Raw genomic sequence first — 16,691 nt, 5'->3', positions numbered from 1 at the left:
CATTTATTTGAATGTAATCGCAGACATGGTGGTCTGCTGACCCCAGTAGGCCACCATCCCTGTCGTGGCATTTAGTCAGAGTAAGCCACAATTTGCGACTTGCCTCGAATTGCAACACACTCCATATGGGAATTTTGCAAGCTGACCTATTAGCACATAGGTTGGTTGGCAGAATTCCACATTGATCGTATAATGCGACTAATGTTTGGTACGTCGGGTCCATGGACATTTAGTGTTTGCTGATATGATAGCAATACTGTCTTCACCACAAGGTTCTGTGCCAAATGTACTACATATGGTTGAACTATTTTGATCTTTTCCAGGATATTGTTCCTCATCTATGATGAAGACCGTCTCTAAAGCAGGAAATAATGAACACTAGTCATTTAGATATGAACATATCAAAATATGTTAAAGGGGAACTCCAGACACATTTTAATTTTTCAGTCAAAAAACCTGTTAGTGGTCTGATGGGTTAATTAATACTTATTTTGATCCCGGTCAAGTTTTAAGATACATTTTAGAAGTGCAAGAGGTGTGGCGCAGTGGCCAGGGTCCCTGACTCTGGACTACGGGGTTCACGGTTCAATCCCTGGCACCAGTGGCAGGTTAGCCCAGAACCACGTGACTCTGGGCAATAGCTCCCTTAATCTTCCCGACGGCCCCCAATGACGGGACACCACTTCGGCGGTAGCTGTGCGCTTTACAAATGCTGGTATTTCATTATTTATTTCATTTTGAAAGGGAAATTTCCTGGCCATCACACTTCCTGAAATGTCACGATGTGGCATTTGTCATAGAGGCCTCCTCACCAGGCCTTCCAAATGAAAACAGGAGTCAGATTGATCTCGCTTTGTCATTTTTGGGAAATATTTTATTGGAAATAAAGCCTACTTTAGGCATACTTAAGGTGGCCCTTTTATCATTCCTACCCTTATACAATGAGCATACATATCCTGCATAAATTACTGAGTGAGGTGCTCTGTCTACTCAATAAAAAAAATCTGTACAGACTTCCTCTTGTTGGAATCCCTTGCTTTTAAAATTGGAGACATAGGAATGTTTTCAGTTAACATGAACTATTTTTTTTCTAAGTACATTTAATTGTGAAGTACCCTAAAATGGTTTGCAAAGCATGTCTCTCTGCCATAGTGTTCTGTCATACAGCCTGGTGAAACTTGTGGTATTTTTTTGAAGTGCTGGAACAGTACATGTGCAAATAAATATTTTAAATTATTATATCTTCAGGACTCAGGGGGACCCTGTTCGCATCAGGCATTCCCATTCACCTCGGAGCTTCCGTCAGAATAGACGCTCCCAAGGTTCGGATGGGGAGAGATCAGTCCTATCTGAAGTCAAGTAAGTGGTACATAGATAGATGCTGAGGGCTCTTTTGTGAGCTGCTCTGTCGGCGAGGTTCTTGGTGGCGCGCCATCGTTTCTCTAGTTGGTGGCAGTTGCGCTTGGTGGTTCTGAGTTCTGGGGTGTACCCACTGCCGTGATTAGGGATCTTGTTGGATTTTGTACGTTGCAGTGGGGCGAATGTCAGCGCTGTCGGTGCCAAGCTGTACCTACTCCTGCCCACTGCTCCTCCCACCCCACCCCAACCATTTACCACTTTCTCAAAGCAGGTGGTAAATTTGCTAGGTAATCTACTTGGAATTATGAATTCCATGCAGAATATGACCTTGAAAAAACAGATGTGCCCAAGCATTCCTCCATTCCGTGGGATTAATTCATAGTAGCCAGATTGATGTGTGGAGATTGTGGCCGGAAATATTTCCTGCCACAAAGTATCCCTCCATATAAATCCACATTACTCATAATATAGGGTACATATGGCTATTCGTTTTTTTTTCCTTTTCTCAAAGTTTTATATAGCGCGAACTTGACCCGAAATCAGGTATCAGAGCTCTTTACACGAGCACCAGTTGCATTACTTTAGGACACATTATTGTTTGTCACGGGGATATTAAGTGATTTGCCCAGAATCACAGGATGTTGAGCGTCGTTGCCGAGACTCGAACCCGGTTCCCCAGATTTGAAGGCCGCCACCTTAACCGTTAAGCTACATCCTCTCTCCATATCAAGTTCCAAAATAACTAATAAGCTATATAATAATGTTAAAAACATATCCTTACCAAAAAAACACAAAAAACAGTAGTGTTCTCTCATGATAATTAACAAGAGATAAAAATGTACTTTGCTTTGAGATCCCGTGAACTTTTACCAAGATAATAATAGGACCGCCTTTCCTAAAAGTAGACAGGCTGCGAGCTGGAATGAAAAATGCAACCATACAGTTTTTTTCTTTTTATAGCATTTTTGTTCTGTGTGAGTTAAAACTGTAATTTTCTTCTTCAGTGCGAAGAATGATCTGGTGCCTCCATTACCTGTGACGCGTGCCTCCGATGGACAGTGTTCTGGTGGTCCCGCTTCGCAGCAGGTCAGTATGAGTAGGGAACATAAAACCTGCACTTCCCATATACCTACGTATTAATTTGTATTGTTGAGCACAGTTTTGTTGTCATAAGGCAACTTTCATACCAGTACTACTGTCGATGGGCCTTGTCACAAAACTTTACAATGGTGCAATGAAGCAGCTACATCCGTTTGCTGTGTGTGTGATCCGAAGAGGAGCAAACAGATATTGCACCAGCTGATATGACAGAATGATTGTGCACCTGGCCAAAAATTGAGAAAATGGATCCAGAAGGGATATGCTGCACATGTGTTACTTAAGGATACATTATTGAAAAAGAGTTGTGCAAGTCACACAGCAAACAGTTTGACCTTGAACTTTACGAAAACCAGAAGCTGGGTTTTAGAGCTACTGAGGTGTGGTTGAATTTCTTCAAGCTGAAACACAGACTGCCTCCTGATCCTGAAGCCATTGTAATTCTTGCAGTTGCATTGCACGATATTGTGTTGTAGAATGTTGCTTGCGGCCATAGCTAGAGGGGTGGTGGGCACCTGCTTCTTCGGCTGTGCCCAACTGCTGTGTCAAGAACCAACACTACAACCTGTGCCTTCGCCCCTAGTGTCAACAGAATTTGGTTTTGCCCAGCAGATGTGCCCTTTGACTTGGCACTGCACCAGGAGCTCCACCCTAAATGCCACAACACACGGCCATGCCCAGAAGGCACTGGCCTCAAAGCATGAACTGTGCAATGTCCCCCTAGCAGTACTGACTGACCTTGACCCGTAGGCAAAAATGTTTTAATTCCTCCATATCAATTTTTTGTGTCCGAGAATGTGTGTTGAAAATGTAACTTTACAATCTTTCTAACTATCCCCTCCCATTACAAACCTGCACACAGCTCCCCAAGATCAAACTCAGGTGAACACATTCTGTTTTTGGAACATCTCATGCAGATTTGTATCACAAAGGCAAAAACATGAGCAATCCAAAATTAATTTTTCTGTAACTATAAACAATAACTGTCTGTACCAGTATCAATTGGTACTGAAAACGTCCTGCACACAGTTCATGTTGGCACCAGTGTAGAGCTCATGCTACGAATAGGTCTACTTATACTGTTATTTGGCAAAGAAACTCTAATGCTATCTCACCCTAAACGTTCTTTGAAAAACAATCTATATTGTTTGCTGAGTCCTGTCACATTTTATCCGTAAATGTGGGGGAGGATATTTTCCAAACCCCTGGGGATTGCTCCTGTTCCCTGACAGTGGATGTGACTCGCCCCTGCCCCCCCCCCCCTTTCTCCAGAGTCCCAAGGCCCATTTTGTCCAGAATGGCATAAGCAGAATTCATAGCAATCCACAGACATTGTGTGTCATCACAAAACAGCGAAAAGATTGAAAATGTCCATCACTTAACATCCAATCAGATCCCATATCTTTTCATAAAAACAGATGGGCATATGTACAAGCCCCTATCGCCACGAGAATGTCACTTTTTTAACGTTCCTGTGGTGATAGGGGCCTTGTCTTATGTACAAGGCAGCGTTAAGCCACTTAACGTGGCTTAACGCTGCCTTGTACATAAGGCACCTCTTCATGCTATGTTTAGTGTGAAATGGGCATGCAGTGGGTGTTGTGGTGGGCGTTCCACCGCAACACCCATTGTATTTGACGCTGCCCTCTATGTACAAGGGTGGCGTACATAGGAGGCAGCGCCAAAATTAAGATTAGGAAATCCCTGGTCTTAAGGTGGCGAAACGAGGAGAAATGCATTATTTCTCCTCGTTTTTGCTTTTTCCATGTGTGCTGCCTTGTGTAGCACACATGGAAAAAGCAAAATGCCATGGTTTGTTCATGTACTGGAAGGTGTCCCTTCCTGTACATAAACAAACCTTTTTAAAAATGCCATTTTGCAACTTTCATGTGTGCTGCTTCATGCGTGCATGAAGCAGCACACATGAAAGTTACAAAATGGCATTTTAGGATTGTTTATGTGCAGGAAGGGACACCTTCCTACACATAACCAATCCTCCCCTACACACAGACACCCTTGCACTCTGGGGAAACGCAAAGCTGCACCACATTCTTGTAAATATGGTGCAGCCTTGCGTTTCCGAAGTGGCGGAGCATGTTGTTAAGCCCAGGAGGCTATCAACACGCTCCGCCGCTTCGTCATACATATGGCCCAGGGTTTTTTCTGTAGTTCCTCACAAAACTTGTAGGTTCCCCCTAATGCTTTCCCACTGCCTTAACCATTCCATACAAAATATCCGAGGACTGAACAGTTATCAAAAAATAGTTTCTTAATGTTTCATGCATTTTGGACCAAATTCAATACATTTATTAGGAAACTATATTTGCCTGTCCTATGGGCTACCTGATGCAATCGTCATCAAAGTCTACCACTGCCTCTATTTTCCATGAATATTTCCTGCAGGAGTAACAAGGAAGCTGTGGCCTCAGGGCCCTCTTTTCGAATCGTAAATCTGTTCACCTGACTCTTGGATGAACTTAAGTGAGAAGGAAAAAGTAAGAGTGCATACTCTACAAGATCTACGAACGGAGACTAGTAATTTGCTTATCGCTGACGCTGACGAGAAAAAAGCTGCTCAGAATATCAGTTGTACTACTGAATATGGACACCAACAATATCGAGAGACAGAATATTGAGGGAAAAATATTGAAAGGTAAGTACATATAGGGAAGTATAGATTTACTATTCCTAATTCCACATCTATGTACCTTGAAGATATATGTGCTGCGTAGGTACATATATGTGGAGTTAGGTATAGAAGATCTAGACTTACATACCTGTAAATATATTTTTTTGATATTTTGCCCACAATATTCTCTCTGACTGATATTGTGCGTTCAATATTCAGGGTGCATACCCAGAAAATCAAATCAGATTTTTCATGCAAATTTTGGTTCTGAATCATTTTACAGGTGTCCAGGGCGGTTCCTTCATTGGGGCGTGAGGGCGTTGCCCCACCCCTTCTGTGTGCTGCACATCACATAGTTTTAATTTGATAGCATTTTACGAATCTACACTGTTTTGTCCCCATTCTGTCTTGCCTGACTGTAGCGCTCTTTCTATTGCTTCCAGTCTAGTGTTTTTGAGGGCGGGGCCTATCCTGGCAGAAGCAAGAGCAATGAACTTTGTGAGGGTATATGTAGTGTGCATGCCAGTCTGGACAGTTACCTTGCTTTGTCCAGCCTGACATGTGCCCTCAAAGCCTCCCTAATACTTGCTGTAGTAGGAGCCAGAGAGAGTGAAGACTCAGCCCCCAGTCTCCTATAGAGCGGAGGATTTGCCTGCCCCAACCAGTCAGGATACTGCGCTCATGTTGTTTGCTGAAATGAACAGCAAGACAGCAGTGTCTGTAACAGTCTCTCTGGTCATGTCGCGTGCTCCTTCCGTTCGTGCACAACTGACAACACTGTGCGTGAGGGAACTAAACGAAAGCACTGCCCTTGAGAGAGCTGCCTGTTCAGTGACGTAGCTAGAGCTTCTGGCGCCCGGGGCTATCCCCCAGATTGCCGCCCATGGCAGGTAGTGGGGAGAAAGGACAGGCGAGCACGGGGGTGGATAGGCGTAGCTAGATCTTTTGCCGCCCATGGCGTTCCCAGCCTTTGCCACCCCGCGGCAGCCTTAAGAGGGTGTGTGTGCTGCCAATCGAATCCTGCAGTTGCTGCCCTGTGCAGCCGCAGGTAAGGGGGGGGAGGCGAGGGGAAGGCCACTGCCCCCAAAACTCGTGCCGCCCGGGGCAGACCGCCACCCCTGCCCCCCCCCCCACTACTAATAATCATTGATAATAGATGAATTGGTTGTAAAGTCCATTTTGAACACATTGGCACACAGTTTGGAGTAAACCTGCACTGCGCCTACAGAAACATGGCCCCACTATCCATCAGCAGTAGCAGGAGAACCCTGGATTGAAAAGTAAGCAAGACAAGGCAGACCTGGAGGCTCGAGGGAGCATTAACACAGATCGGGGGGTGAGTGTGGCATTGGACCTCACGGGACCCACAACCACAAACGCGGTACGTCGCGCACCGCACCCCCACCACTACTCTACAGCCTTTACAAGCAGGTGCGCTTGCCTTGCACTTCACACGGGGGGCGCGTAATGACTGACAGTAGTGTCAGTGAGTGTCCCCAAATAAATCATAAAGGCCGCCGCCACGGGCCACAAGTGCCGCGCGGCTGCCACCCAGAAGCTAGTGCCGCCTGGGGCGGACTGCCCCCACCTGCCCCCCCTAGCTACGCCACTGTGCCTGTTTGTCCTCTGTCTCGGTATGCACAGGGCAGGGCAGGGCAGGGCAGGCTCATGGATCGATTCAGCGCTAATGTGAAGACGAGGTGAGGTGCGGAGCCCGTGTCAGTGCTGGTGGGAGGGGGGAGAAAAAGCATTGATCTTGCAGGGATATTAAGAAGACAGACAATCTAATCCGTCCGGGTGAGTGAGCGAGTGAGAGCATATTTTGTCCTGAAAAATCATGACTCAAGCACGCAAGTTCCAGCCATGCCTGTTTATCAAGAGGCAGTTCCTCATCCAACCGTCCAAACTACGACTTCAGTTAGCTTTTTTCAAAAGGCATTATTTATCTGTTTCTGACAGAGAGAAATAACGCATTTGAATTAAAGAGTTGTATACATAATGGGTATTTAAAAATTGGAAATAATTATTGGGTTCCTATATTTTACGTTATTGAAACTAAACAATGTGGACATGGTATTAAAGTTTTCCCACTGTGGGGGAATAGCCCTGTGACGAGCTGCCTTTGAGTCAGGGAAGGATGTGAGTTACTAATATTCACATGTTTAAGGAGCACTTAATGTTATGTTATGTTATGGGGATTTGTAAAGAGTGCACGGCTACTCAAAAAGAGTGTCCCGGCGCTCAAGTCGCACCTCGATAAGGGAGAAGTCCTGCACACTTCCATTTCTACACAGCGAAAATTATTGATGGAACATCCAGGTCTTAAGATGGTGTCTAAAGCTAAGGAGTTCACGTTCGCTTCTAAGGGAGGGAGGGAGAGAAATCCATATTCTGCTTACGGCCACCTGGAAGGAGCGTCCTCCCTTCCGCACTAAAAGAAATTTTGGCACCACTAACAGATGTTGGGTCGAAGACCTTAGTGTCCTACCCGGACAATAGGGGGTGATTCTTTTTCTGAGATACAATGCCCCGCTATCATGCAAGGCCTTGAAAGCTAGTACCAGCGCCTTGAAGTTAATTCTGTTTTTCAGTTGTAACCGGTGTAAGGTTTTTAGGTGACTTGGCAGATGGGTCCTAGGCCCGACCATCAAGATAGCCCTAGCCGCCGCATTCTGCACCAACTGGAGGCGGTTTATTAAGTAATTCGGAATGCCCAAGTACAGGACATTAGCATAGTCCAGCCTTGAGGTAATCAGGGCTTGAACTACCGTCTGCCTGTGAGGCAAAGGTAAAAGTGAGAGAAAATTTCTTAACATTTTTAGAAGCCGAAAACACATGCCAGTCACCAATTTAACCTGTGATTTCATAGAAAGATCAGAATCTAATAGGACTCCAAGATTTTTTACAGTGGTGACAGGGCTGGGGGAGGAAGGGGAAGGTTGGTCCTGAGGCCACCAATTCCTCCATTCATCACCCGGTGTGGGTCCAAAAAAGATGATTTCGGTTTAAGCCGAATTACACGAAAGTTGATTCCGGCGAAACCAGTCAAAGATGTTGGACAAACACAGGTTAATTTTGCTATCATTAAAAGATTAATCCTTTCCGTATGTGAACAGGAGTCGTCTGCGTAGGTGATGAGCTGAGCGCCAAATTTTTCGGCGAGTGAAGCCAGAGGAGCCATATAGATATTAAAAAGAGTCGGGTTCAATACTGAGCCCTGAGGCACTCCAACGTTCAGTAAGGGAATATCTGCTGAAAACGGTGGGGACCAGACAGATTGTTTACGATCATGCAGGAAGGAGGCAAACCAGCTGAGAACCGTGCCCCCAAGACCACAAATCCTAAGTCTCTGAAGGAGACGGTCGTGGGGCACGGTATCAAAAGCAGCCGGGAGATCGAGCAGTATTAAAACTGCTTTTCCTCCTCTATCAAGGGTGCCTTTAATGCTTTCTGTAATTTCCAGTAGGGCTGTTTTGGTGCTGTAGTTAGCTCTAAAGCCCGATTGACTGGGATGAAGGGCCTCAGTAGCTTCAATATAGTTGGTGATGACAGAGTTCACATATTTTTCAAGTGCCTTAGCAAAAAAAGGAAGCAGTGTTATGGGCCTATAGTTGCTAACAACAGCTGGATCAGCAGAAGGTTTCTTCAGAAGGGGGATGATTTTACCCTGTTTCCACCTTACTGGAACATTACCGGTGGCTAGAGAGAAAAGTGTCCATTTGTGAAGCCAGCTTTCTAGCGCAGATGCTGCATCCTCTAAAAGCCCTTCCACAAGGATCAGATGATGACTTATTATTTCTGCTAGAGAGTCAGAAGTAATAGCCTTAAAAGATCTAGCTTCCTTCTTTTGATTAGTGCTCTGAGCCCAAGACTTGTTGCACTCTTTGTTCAGCCAAAAGGTGAGCAGAAAATGGTCTGACCAGGCAATCGGTCGGGGGTTCTCAACTTCAATATTATGTGTGGAAAAGATCTGATCTAAAATATGACCTTTGTCATGGGTTGAAGTAGACACGTATGAGGCCATACTAAAAATGTTTCAAGAGTCACATAGCTTCTTGACCTCGGGGTCTTCTTTTTGGTCAAAATGTAGGTTCAAATCACCAAGGACCATGCAATGGTTATATCTTGTGGCAATAGATGCTGTAGCCTGGCCGATAGACTCTAAAAAACCACCTGCCGGCCCCGGCGGTCTGTATATGATCATACCATAATCCACACCAGTAAATCAGTTTGCTAAGCGCTTTCAGCCGAGTAGGGACTTGAGGCACATGATTACACAAGGCGCCTATAGGCAGAGCCTAAATTTGATGCTTAAACACAGCTATTCACATTATTTACAAAATCCTAAAAGTGCCAGGCAGTATACATATTTACTAATATAGCTGATTTTCATTTTGTGATATCATATGATTGCGTGACATCTGTCGTTTTCATCTTATGCAACTTTCTGTGGCTCCAAAATTTTGCCCGTAAGATAGAGTAGTCCAGTTTTCGTTAAAGCTTAATATTTCCATTTAATGCTGTAAATGCTAGCCTTTGACTTTCCATGTGCCCGGTAGATGAAGGGGCAGTAGTATTACGAATGTACTCTTTACTAAAATATATTCCTTCTAATTTTTATTTTTCTGCTAATTTCTGCCATAAACTTCTCTTACATCCTCTGTTGATTAATGAAAAATGTCCTAGCTAACGTAACGGAAAGTTTCAATTCTATTAAGGACTCGGAGGCGAGGATTATGCCTTCTTCCTTCACTTTATTTCCATAGCAGCATGAAGGTAAACAAAGACTACGTTTCCCATGAACCATAGGGAAAAAGGTAGTCAAAAAAGGACAACATGGTAACAACCAATCAACAAACAGCATCAACGTCCAATCCAAAGCGAGAGCGTCCCACATAGTCCTTTGCTAGTGTCCTCTCTTCCTCTTTCGGAGCGCGACGACAGCTGGTCCGCACTCTTCAAATATCCTGTTTTTGAGCGTCTGAACCTGCAAACAATAGAGACGCATTACACCAGGAAACACAATGGAACCCTGTTACAGAGCAAGACAGGTTACACACATCAGTAAAGTGTCAATCAGCACTGGAAAACATCTACTTACTGTCATACGGGGAGGGATCTCCTCCAGGAGCGAAGGGAGGGATAATCCTCGCCTCCGGGTCCTTAATAGAATTGAAACTTTCCGTTACGTTAGCTAGGAAATTTTTCATTCTATATCAGGACTGGAGGTGAGGATTATGCTTGTTCATAGCTTGCCCACAACCAGCTGAGCCATATTCAGGACTGGCTTCAAATAGAACCTCTTAAAAGTAGAGTCCGAAGACCAATCTGCAGCATTGAGGATATCCTCAATGCGCGCGCCTAGGCCAAACGCCTTTGATGCCATTGCTCCACGAGCAGAATGTGCTCCAAAGTCTCGAAGGCTTATACCAGTCTCTTGCATCACCCACCGGACCCATCTGGCGATGGTGGGTGAGGAAACCGCTTTAAAGGGTTTCCGTAGCGCAATGGGCAACTGCCGTTCTCCTGGGGGACGGAACTCTTCCGTCATTTCCTCGTAAGCCTTTAGACATTTAACCACACATAACTTTGGTGAGTCCGGGAACGCCGGGTACGAGATTACCCTAGTATGGCATTTAGTACGCCGTAGAAGAGTGAAGGTTACCCCGTCAGGGGTGAACATCCTTCCAGAAATATCCAAGGCCCGCACATCCGAGACTCTCCTGCAAGAGATCAAACAAAGGAGCATCGCCAGTTTCGCTGAAACCTCCTTCCGAGAAAGAAACCGGTTAGGCTGCCATGAGAGAAAAAGATTAAGAACCCGATTCACGTCCCACAAGGCGGAGTAACGAGGTTCCAGAGGTAACGAAAGCCTCACCCCCCGAAGCAGTTTGCAAACCAAGAGGTGCTCCCCTATAGGTGCGCCATCAACCGGGGTGTGGCCCGATGAAATAGCCGACCTAAAGGTATTAACGGACCGATAGGCCAAACCTTCAGAAGCTAGCTGGGCCAAAAAATTCACTACCTCAACCACGTCTGCGACCAAGGGATCGTAACCCCGTCGCACACACCAACTGGCCCATCGGTTCCACGCGGACTTGTATCTTTTAACTGTGCTGTCCGCCCAAGCCTTTGAGATGAGGCTCTCAGCCGCTCGCGAAAGGCCTGGGGTTTCCCATCTACCCCGGAAATCCGCCACACCATGAGAAACAGCGAACCCGCTGACACTAGCGGGTGAGGAACCCCGTCGGGATTCGTGAGAAGAGTGGGAGATTGGGGGAGTAGGATTGGAAACTCCCAGGAAAGTTCCAGAAGAACTGGAAACCAAACTTGCGACCTGCATAAGGGAGTGACTATCACCAGGTCCGCCCTCTGCCTGCGAACCTGCGCCGAAGAGCGCGTGATCATTGCAAACCGGGGAAACGCGTACCCCTGCTCCAAGCTCCAATCCTGGATGAACGCGTCCGTGGCCGCCGCCAACGGGTCCAGTCTCCAACTGAAAAACCGAGGTGTCTGGTGGTCCAGTCTGGATGCAAACAGATCTGCTGAAAACGGGCCCCACAGCTCGTTCAGAGCCACAAAAATGACTGTGTCCAACATCCACATGCTGGAGTCTCAGAAATGGCGGGATTGGAAGTCCGCCTCCAAATTGTCCCGACCGGGGAGATTTATTTATTTATTTATTTGCATGTTTGTATCGCGCTAGAATCAACTCCCTGAGGAGTATCTCCGCGCCCTTTAGCGTCATCAGCCTCAAGCTCAAGAACAAATAACAGCCCTATAAATTGTAACATGAGATGATATCTTAGTCTTGAAAGAGGAATTTTTTTTAAAGTTTCCTAAAAGACAGATGTTCCCTATGTAATCTGATGGCTATAGGGAGACTGTTTCACAGCATGGGACCTGCCACAGATAAAGCTCTGGACCCTTGTCTTGCTTTCCTAGCTCTGGGGACACATAACAGCGCCTGATCACCAGATCTAAGGGAGCGTGTGGGGACATATGGAGTGAACTTGTTGGCCAAATAGGCCGGGCCAGTCCCCATCAGGCATTTATGTATAATGCAACATATTTTAAACTTCACCCTCTGTTTCACAGTTAACCAGTGAAGTTTAGTCAACAAAGGTTTGGAGGTTGTTCGAGGAGGTGCATTTAATACAAGGCGGGCAGCAGTGTTCTGAACCACCTGCAATCTTGAACTGACTCCTTCGTTGGCAGATAGAAGCAAGCCGTTACAATAATCTAATCTGCTCAACACCAACGCTTGCACCAAGGTCTTTCGTGTGGCGTCTGGGAGTAAAGGAAACACCTTCCGGAGCAGCCCAATGATGTGGAAACATGAGCCCGCCACTTGGTTCCCATGTAGTTTTAAGGAAAGCTCATGGTCCAGCCTAACCCCCAAGTCTTTCACTACCAATTTGGGCTCAGGGACCGACCCAAGATCTAGAGGCCACCAATCCGGAGCCCACAGGCGTTCAGCCTCGCCAAATAGCATCACCTCCGTTTTAGCCACATTGCATTGTAAGTAATTGGACGCCATCCAATGTGCCACTGCTTTCATACCCTGGGCAAAAGAGTTCCTAGTTTCTGTAGTAAGAGTTTTGAATGGGAAGAGGAGTTGGGTGTCATCGGCATAAGACACCGGGATGAACCCATGGGATCTCATGATGTTAGCCAAGGGGGCCACGTAGATATTAAAAAGCGTAGGGCTCAAGCAAGAGACCTGCGGCACCCATTTAGAGATCTTTAACTCCTCTGATTGAAATGTACCCAAGGTAACACTTTGGGTACGATCTGTTAGGAAACTCCTCAGCCAGGCCAGTGCCTTACCTCTCAGGCCACTGTCAACTAGCCTGGAAGTCAAGATGTTATGTGACACAGTGTCAAACGCCGCAGACAGATCCAACAGCACCAGTATAACGGAATAACCCCCATCCTGGAGCATGTGTAGATCGTCTGCGACGGACAGCAAGGTGGTCTCCGTGCTGTGTCTAGGCTGAACCCTGACTGGGAGGAGTCCAGAATCCCAGCTTTTTCGATGTACGTCAATAGATGGCAATTAACGAACTTCTCTGTTAATTTGGCCAAAAAGGGAAGAAGAGAGATTGGTCTCGGGTTAGATAGTTCTGTCCAGGGTATGGCATTATTTTTCCTGAGAGGTCTTACCAGCGCCCGTTTCCAATCTAAGGGAACTTCCCCTGTACTCAGAGACAGAGATACTCTGCCGTGACTGAGATCTGGCTGTCCAGGCAATACTGCCAGAAACTTGCCGCTAGATCCGAGAGGGCTTTGGACCTGGTGCCCCCCAGATGGTTTACATATCTGACTGCGGAAATGTTGTCCATTTTCAGCAGAACACACGACCGCACCAAGTCTTTCGTCCAGCAACGTACGGCAAACGAGCCTGCCAAAAGTTCCAGACAATTTATGTGTAACTTCTGTTCGTCTGGAGACCACAAACCTCCTGTGGACAACTCCCCGCAGCGTGCACCCCAGCCGATTCGGCTGGCGTCTGATTCGATTACCAGATCCGGGGCTGACCTGAAAATTGCTCGGCCGTTCCAGGCCTCCATATGGTCCAGCCACCATTGGATCTCGGCATTCACCTCTGGAGTGAGTGACATTGTGTGAGAATATGGGAAACCTTTCCTGAGAAAGTAGCTTTTAGGCGCTGTAAAGCCCGGTAATGAAGTGGGCCTGGAAATATGGCCTGAATGGAGGCTGACAGGAGTCCAACCACTCGGGCGAGCTGACGGAGGGAGATCTTCTGCCTGGCCAGGACACGACGCAATTCGTGTCTGATCTTGGAGATTTTCTTGGCCGGAAGGCTGAGAGTGGATGACGTTGAGTCGATCACGAATCCCAAAAAGGTAAGCGACAGGGTTGGATGTAAGAGAGATTTGCTCTGGTTGATGACGAACCCGAGATCTTGAAGGAGACCCACCGCCATCTGCAGTTGGACTTCCAGTTGGCGCGGGCAAGAGGCCATCAAAAGGAGGTCATCCAAGTACACGATCATCCTGACCCCTCTTGCTCTCAAAAATTCCACCACCGGTTTGAGAACCTTGGGGAAACACCACGGAGCCGACGAGAGACCGAACGGGAGGGAAGCAAACTCGTAAACACGGTTGCGCCAGGTGTACTGAAGAAACCGCCTGTGTGAAGGGAAAATCTGAATCACCAAGTAGGCGTCTTTGAGATCCAGGCGAACCATCCAATCGTGGGGTCGCAAGACATCCCGCAGGAGGTGAATCCCCTCCATTTTGATATGGCGGTAAACAAGCCATTCGTTGAACTCGCTTAAATTGATGACGGGTCTCTTGCTGCCGTCTGTTTTGTCTACTAAGAAGATATTGCTCAAAAATCCCCTTGAATGGCGGAATGCGGGAAGAATGGCGCCCTTCTGCAGGAGGGATGCAACTTCCTCGTCCACCAGGGCTGCATCTGTAGCCGAAAACTGAATGGGACGGGGACTTGCCCACTGGACTGGGAACCCCGTGAAGTCTATATGGAACCCCTGCACCATTTGGAGAACCCAAGCATCGTGCGTGAGAGACAACCAAGCCTGGAAGCAACTTGCCAACCGCCCCCCTATTTTTGACGGGGAAAAAATGTGAAGACTCACCGGAGTTTGAGGCGGTGGATCCTCCGCGGAATCCTCTTCCTTTGCCTCTGCGGCCTCTTGTAGGGTAGAAATTCCCGAATCGGGACTGGTCCTGCGACTGACCGGAGCCTCTCTGGTTACCCTGCTGGTGACCTCGACCGGCCGAGCGGCCCCTGCCTCGGCCGGCCCCGCGAAAAACACGGAGAAAGACTTTCTTGATGGTGGACTGTGCCCTATCGAGGGATGTGAAGGTATTCCCGAACTTGTCCAGTTCCTTCACAAAAGGCTCGCCAGACAGGCCCCCTTGAGCCACAGCGCCAGCCTCGGAATCCGCCAGGTCTCCCAACTTGGGATCTATCTTTATAAGGAGAGACCTACGGCGCTCAGTAGAAAGGGCGCAATTTGCATTGCCCAGAAATATAACCACCCTTTGAGCCCAGTTGGAGAGGGTTTCCGGGGAAATAATGGAGCCTGACTCCTTGGCCTTTTTTGGGGTCCCGTATGAACTTTTGTAAGAAAGTGGACATCCTGGGGTCAATTTCGGGGGTGAGAGCTACTTTACCCTCCAATGAGGGGCGAGGGCACTCCACCCGCAGGCAATTACGGGCCTCGTTTTCTAAGGGCCGACGGATGTGTTCTGCAACATATGCCACCACCTTCTCCCCGGGTACCCACTCCAAAGAGCGGGGATGAACAATATCATTTGGATCCAACATATCCGAGGTAACCGAAGGGGGAACAGTAGGGCGAGGAGGAAGCCACGGCCTCTAAGGGCCGGGATCTGAGTCTGGATCGCCTGATGCATCCTGGTCAGCATCTCTAGGGGCAGGAGGGTGAAGGGGGGGGACGACACTCGGCTGTACCGCCTGATTGTCCAGGAAAGCCTGCCGAAAACGCTCAAAATCGTCAGAATCCACTCCAGGCACACGAGGGTGCTTGTTCGGTGGGGAACCCGTGGGAAGGGTAACAGAGGGAGTAGGCAGAGCGGCCGGGTAACCCATGCGCTGTTTCAGGCGAGAAAACGCCTCATTTATCTGGCGCGAAAGCCTGTTCTCAAGGGGGGATATAGCCTGACCCACGGCTTGGGAAATTGAGGAATCCACCGCCTCATAAAAGGCATCCCCCAGGGCATCTCAGCTAGAGGATCTTCCTCCTCCGGGAATTGGTCGTAATACTCCATGACCAGAGACAATGGAGTGGCAACTTAAACAGCCCTTATACAGGCCTTCAACAATAGGCTGGGTGTCAGCCAACTCACTTGCGCAACTGAAGTGCCGCAATTGCAGGGAATCAAGCCCCCAGGGACCACTGCTGGCAGAAAGAAATACACGTAGCCACCACAACCCCAATGCCAGGAGAGGGGGGCTCACCAGGCTGGGCTGGGTCCCTTTAGGAATCCCTGGACAGGGAAAGTACAAGACCTCTAGCGAGGCGTTCAATAAAAGGATACAAGACTCTGTTTTTAAATGCTCTTAACAACTATGGGCGAAAAACAGAGCGTAATGTGCAGGTACGGCCGATCGCGGGTTAACTTTACTGTCGATCGCCGTTACAAACCCCCAAGCGGGCGTTTTCCTCAGACCGGGCTCTTTGGGAATGGCGCGCGCGGTGTTTGAATTCCCTGAAGAGAATCAAACCCCGCGACGCGCCTTCCGCGACCTCCTGCGCCCTCTAGTGGCGGGAGGTCTAAGAGCAAAGCCAGCAACGCGCCGCGTAGGGACGAGGAGATCCTCGACCCCGCGGCGCCCTTGAATAAACAAATGCGCCGGAGCGCGGAAACAACAACGCGTGTTGCACAACCACTATACCAACAAATGTGAAGCCTATAAAAAGGGGGTAGCAGCGCCGAGAAGCGCGACAGCAATACACATGAGGTAAAACCCCCCACAAGAAATCAAATTAGCATATACGAAAATACAATCATAGCCTAAACGCTAGAACATCTAAATAGCACAATAACCTCGATTAAGCACTACACAGTAAAAGAAACTGAAGAGTACT

General features: G+C 47.6%; 1 protein-coding gene across 4 annotated transcripts in view; it reads left to right on the top strand.

Moving 5' to 3' along the window:
• EPB41L4A (erythrocyte membrane protein band 4.1 like 4A) overlaps nt 1–16,691 on the top strand; it is an 821,385-nt gene that overhangs the window by 801,852 nt on the left and 2,842 nt on the right. For 2 of the 4 annotated variants that reach the window (XM_085632596.1, XM_085632595.1), the window contains 2 exons: nt 1,249–1,359; nt 2,364–2,445. In XM_085632596.1, the coding sequence (XP_085488722.1) occupies nt 1,249–1,359; nt 2,364–2,445 (193 nt within the window). The remainder of the gene's footprint in view (nt 1–1,248; nt 1,360–2,363; nt 2,446–16,691) is intronic. The other 2 variants (XM_085632598.1, XM_085632597.1) reach the window with 1 other exon arrangement.

The sequence above is a fragment of the Triturus cristatus genome, chromosome 2_1 (assembly GCF_964204655.1).
Source record: "Triturus cristatus chromosome 2_1, aTriCri1.1, whole genome shotgun sequence".
In the NCBI taxonomy this organism is placed as follows: Eukaryota; Metazoa; Chordata; class Amphibia; order Caudata; family Salamandridae; genus Triturus; species Triturus cristatus.
The sequence above is the reverse complement of the archived record's forward strand: the minus strand, read 5'-3'. Positions and strand labels throughout refer to the sequence as shown.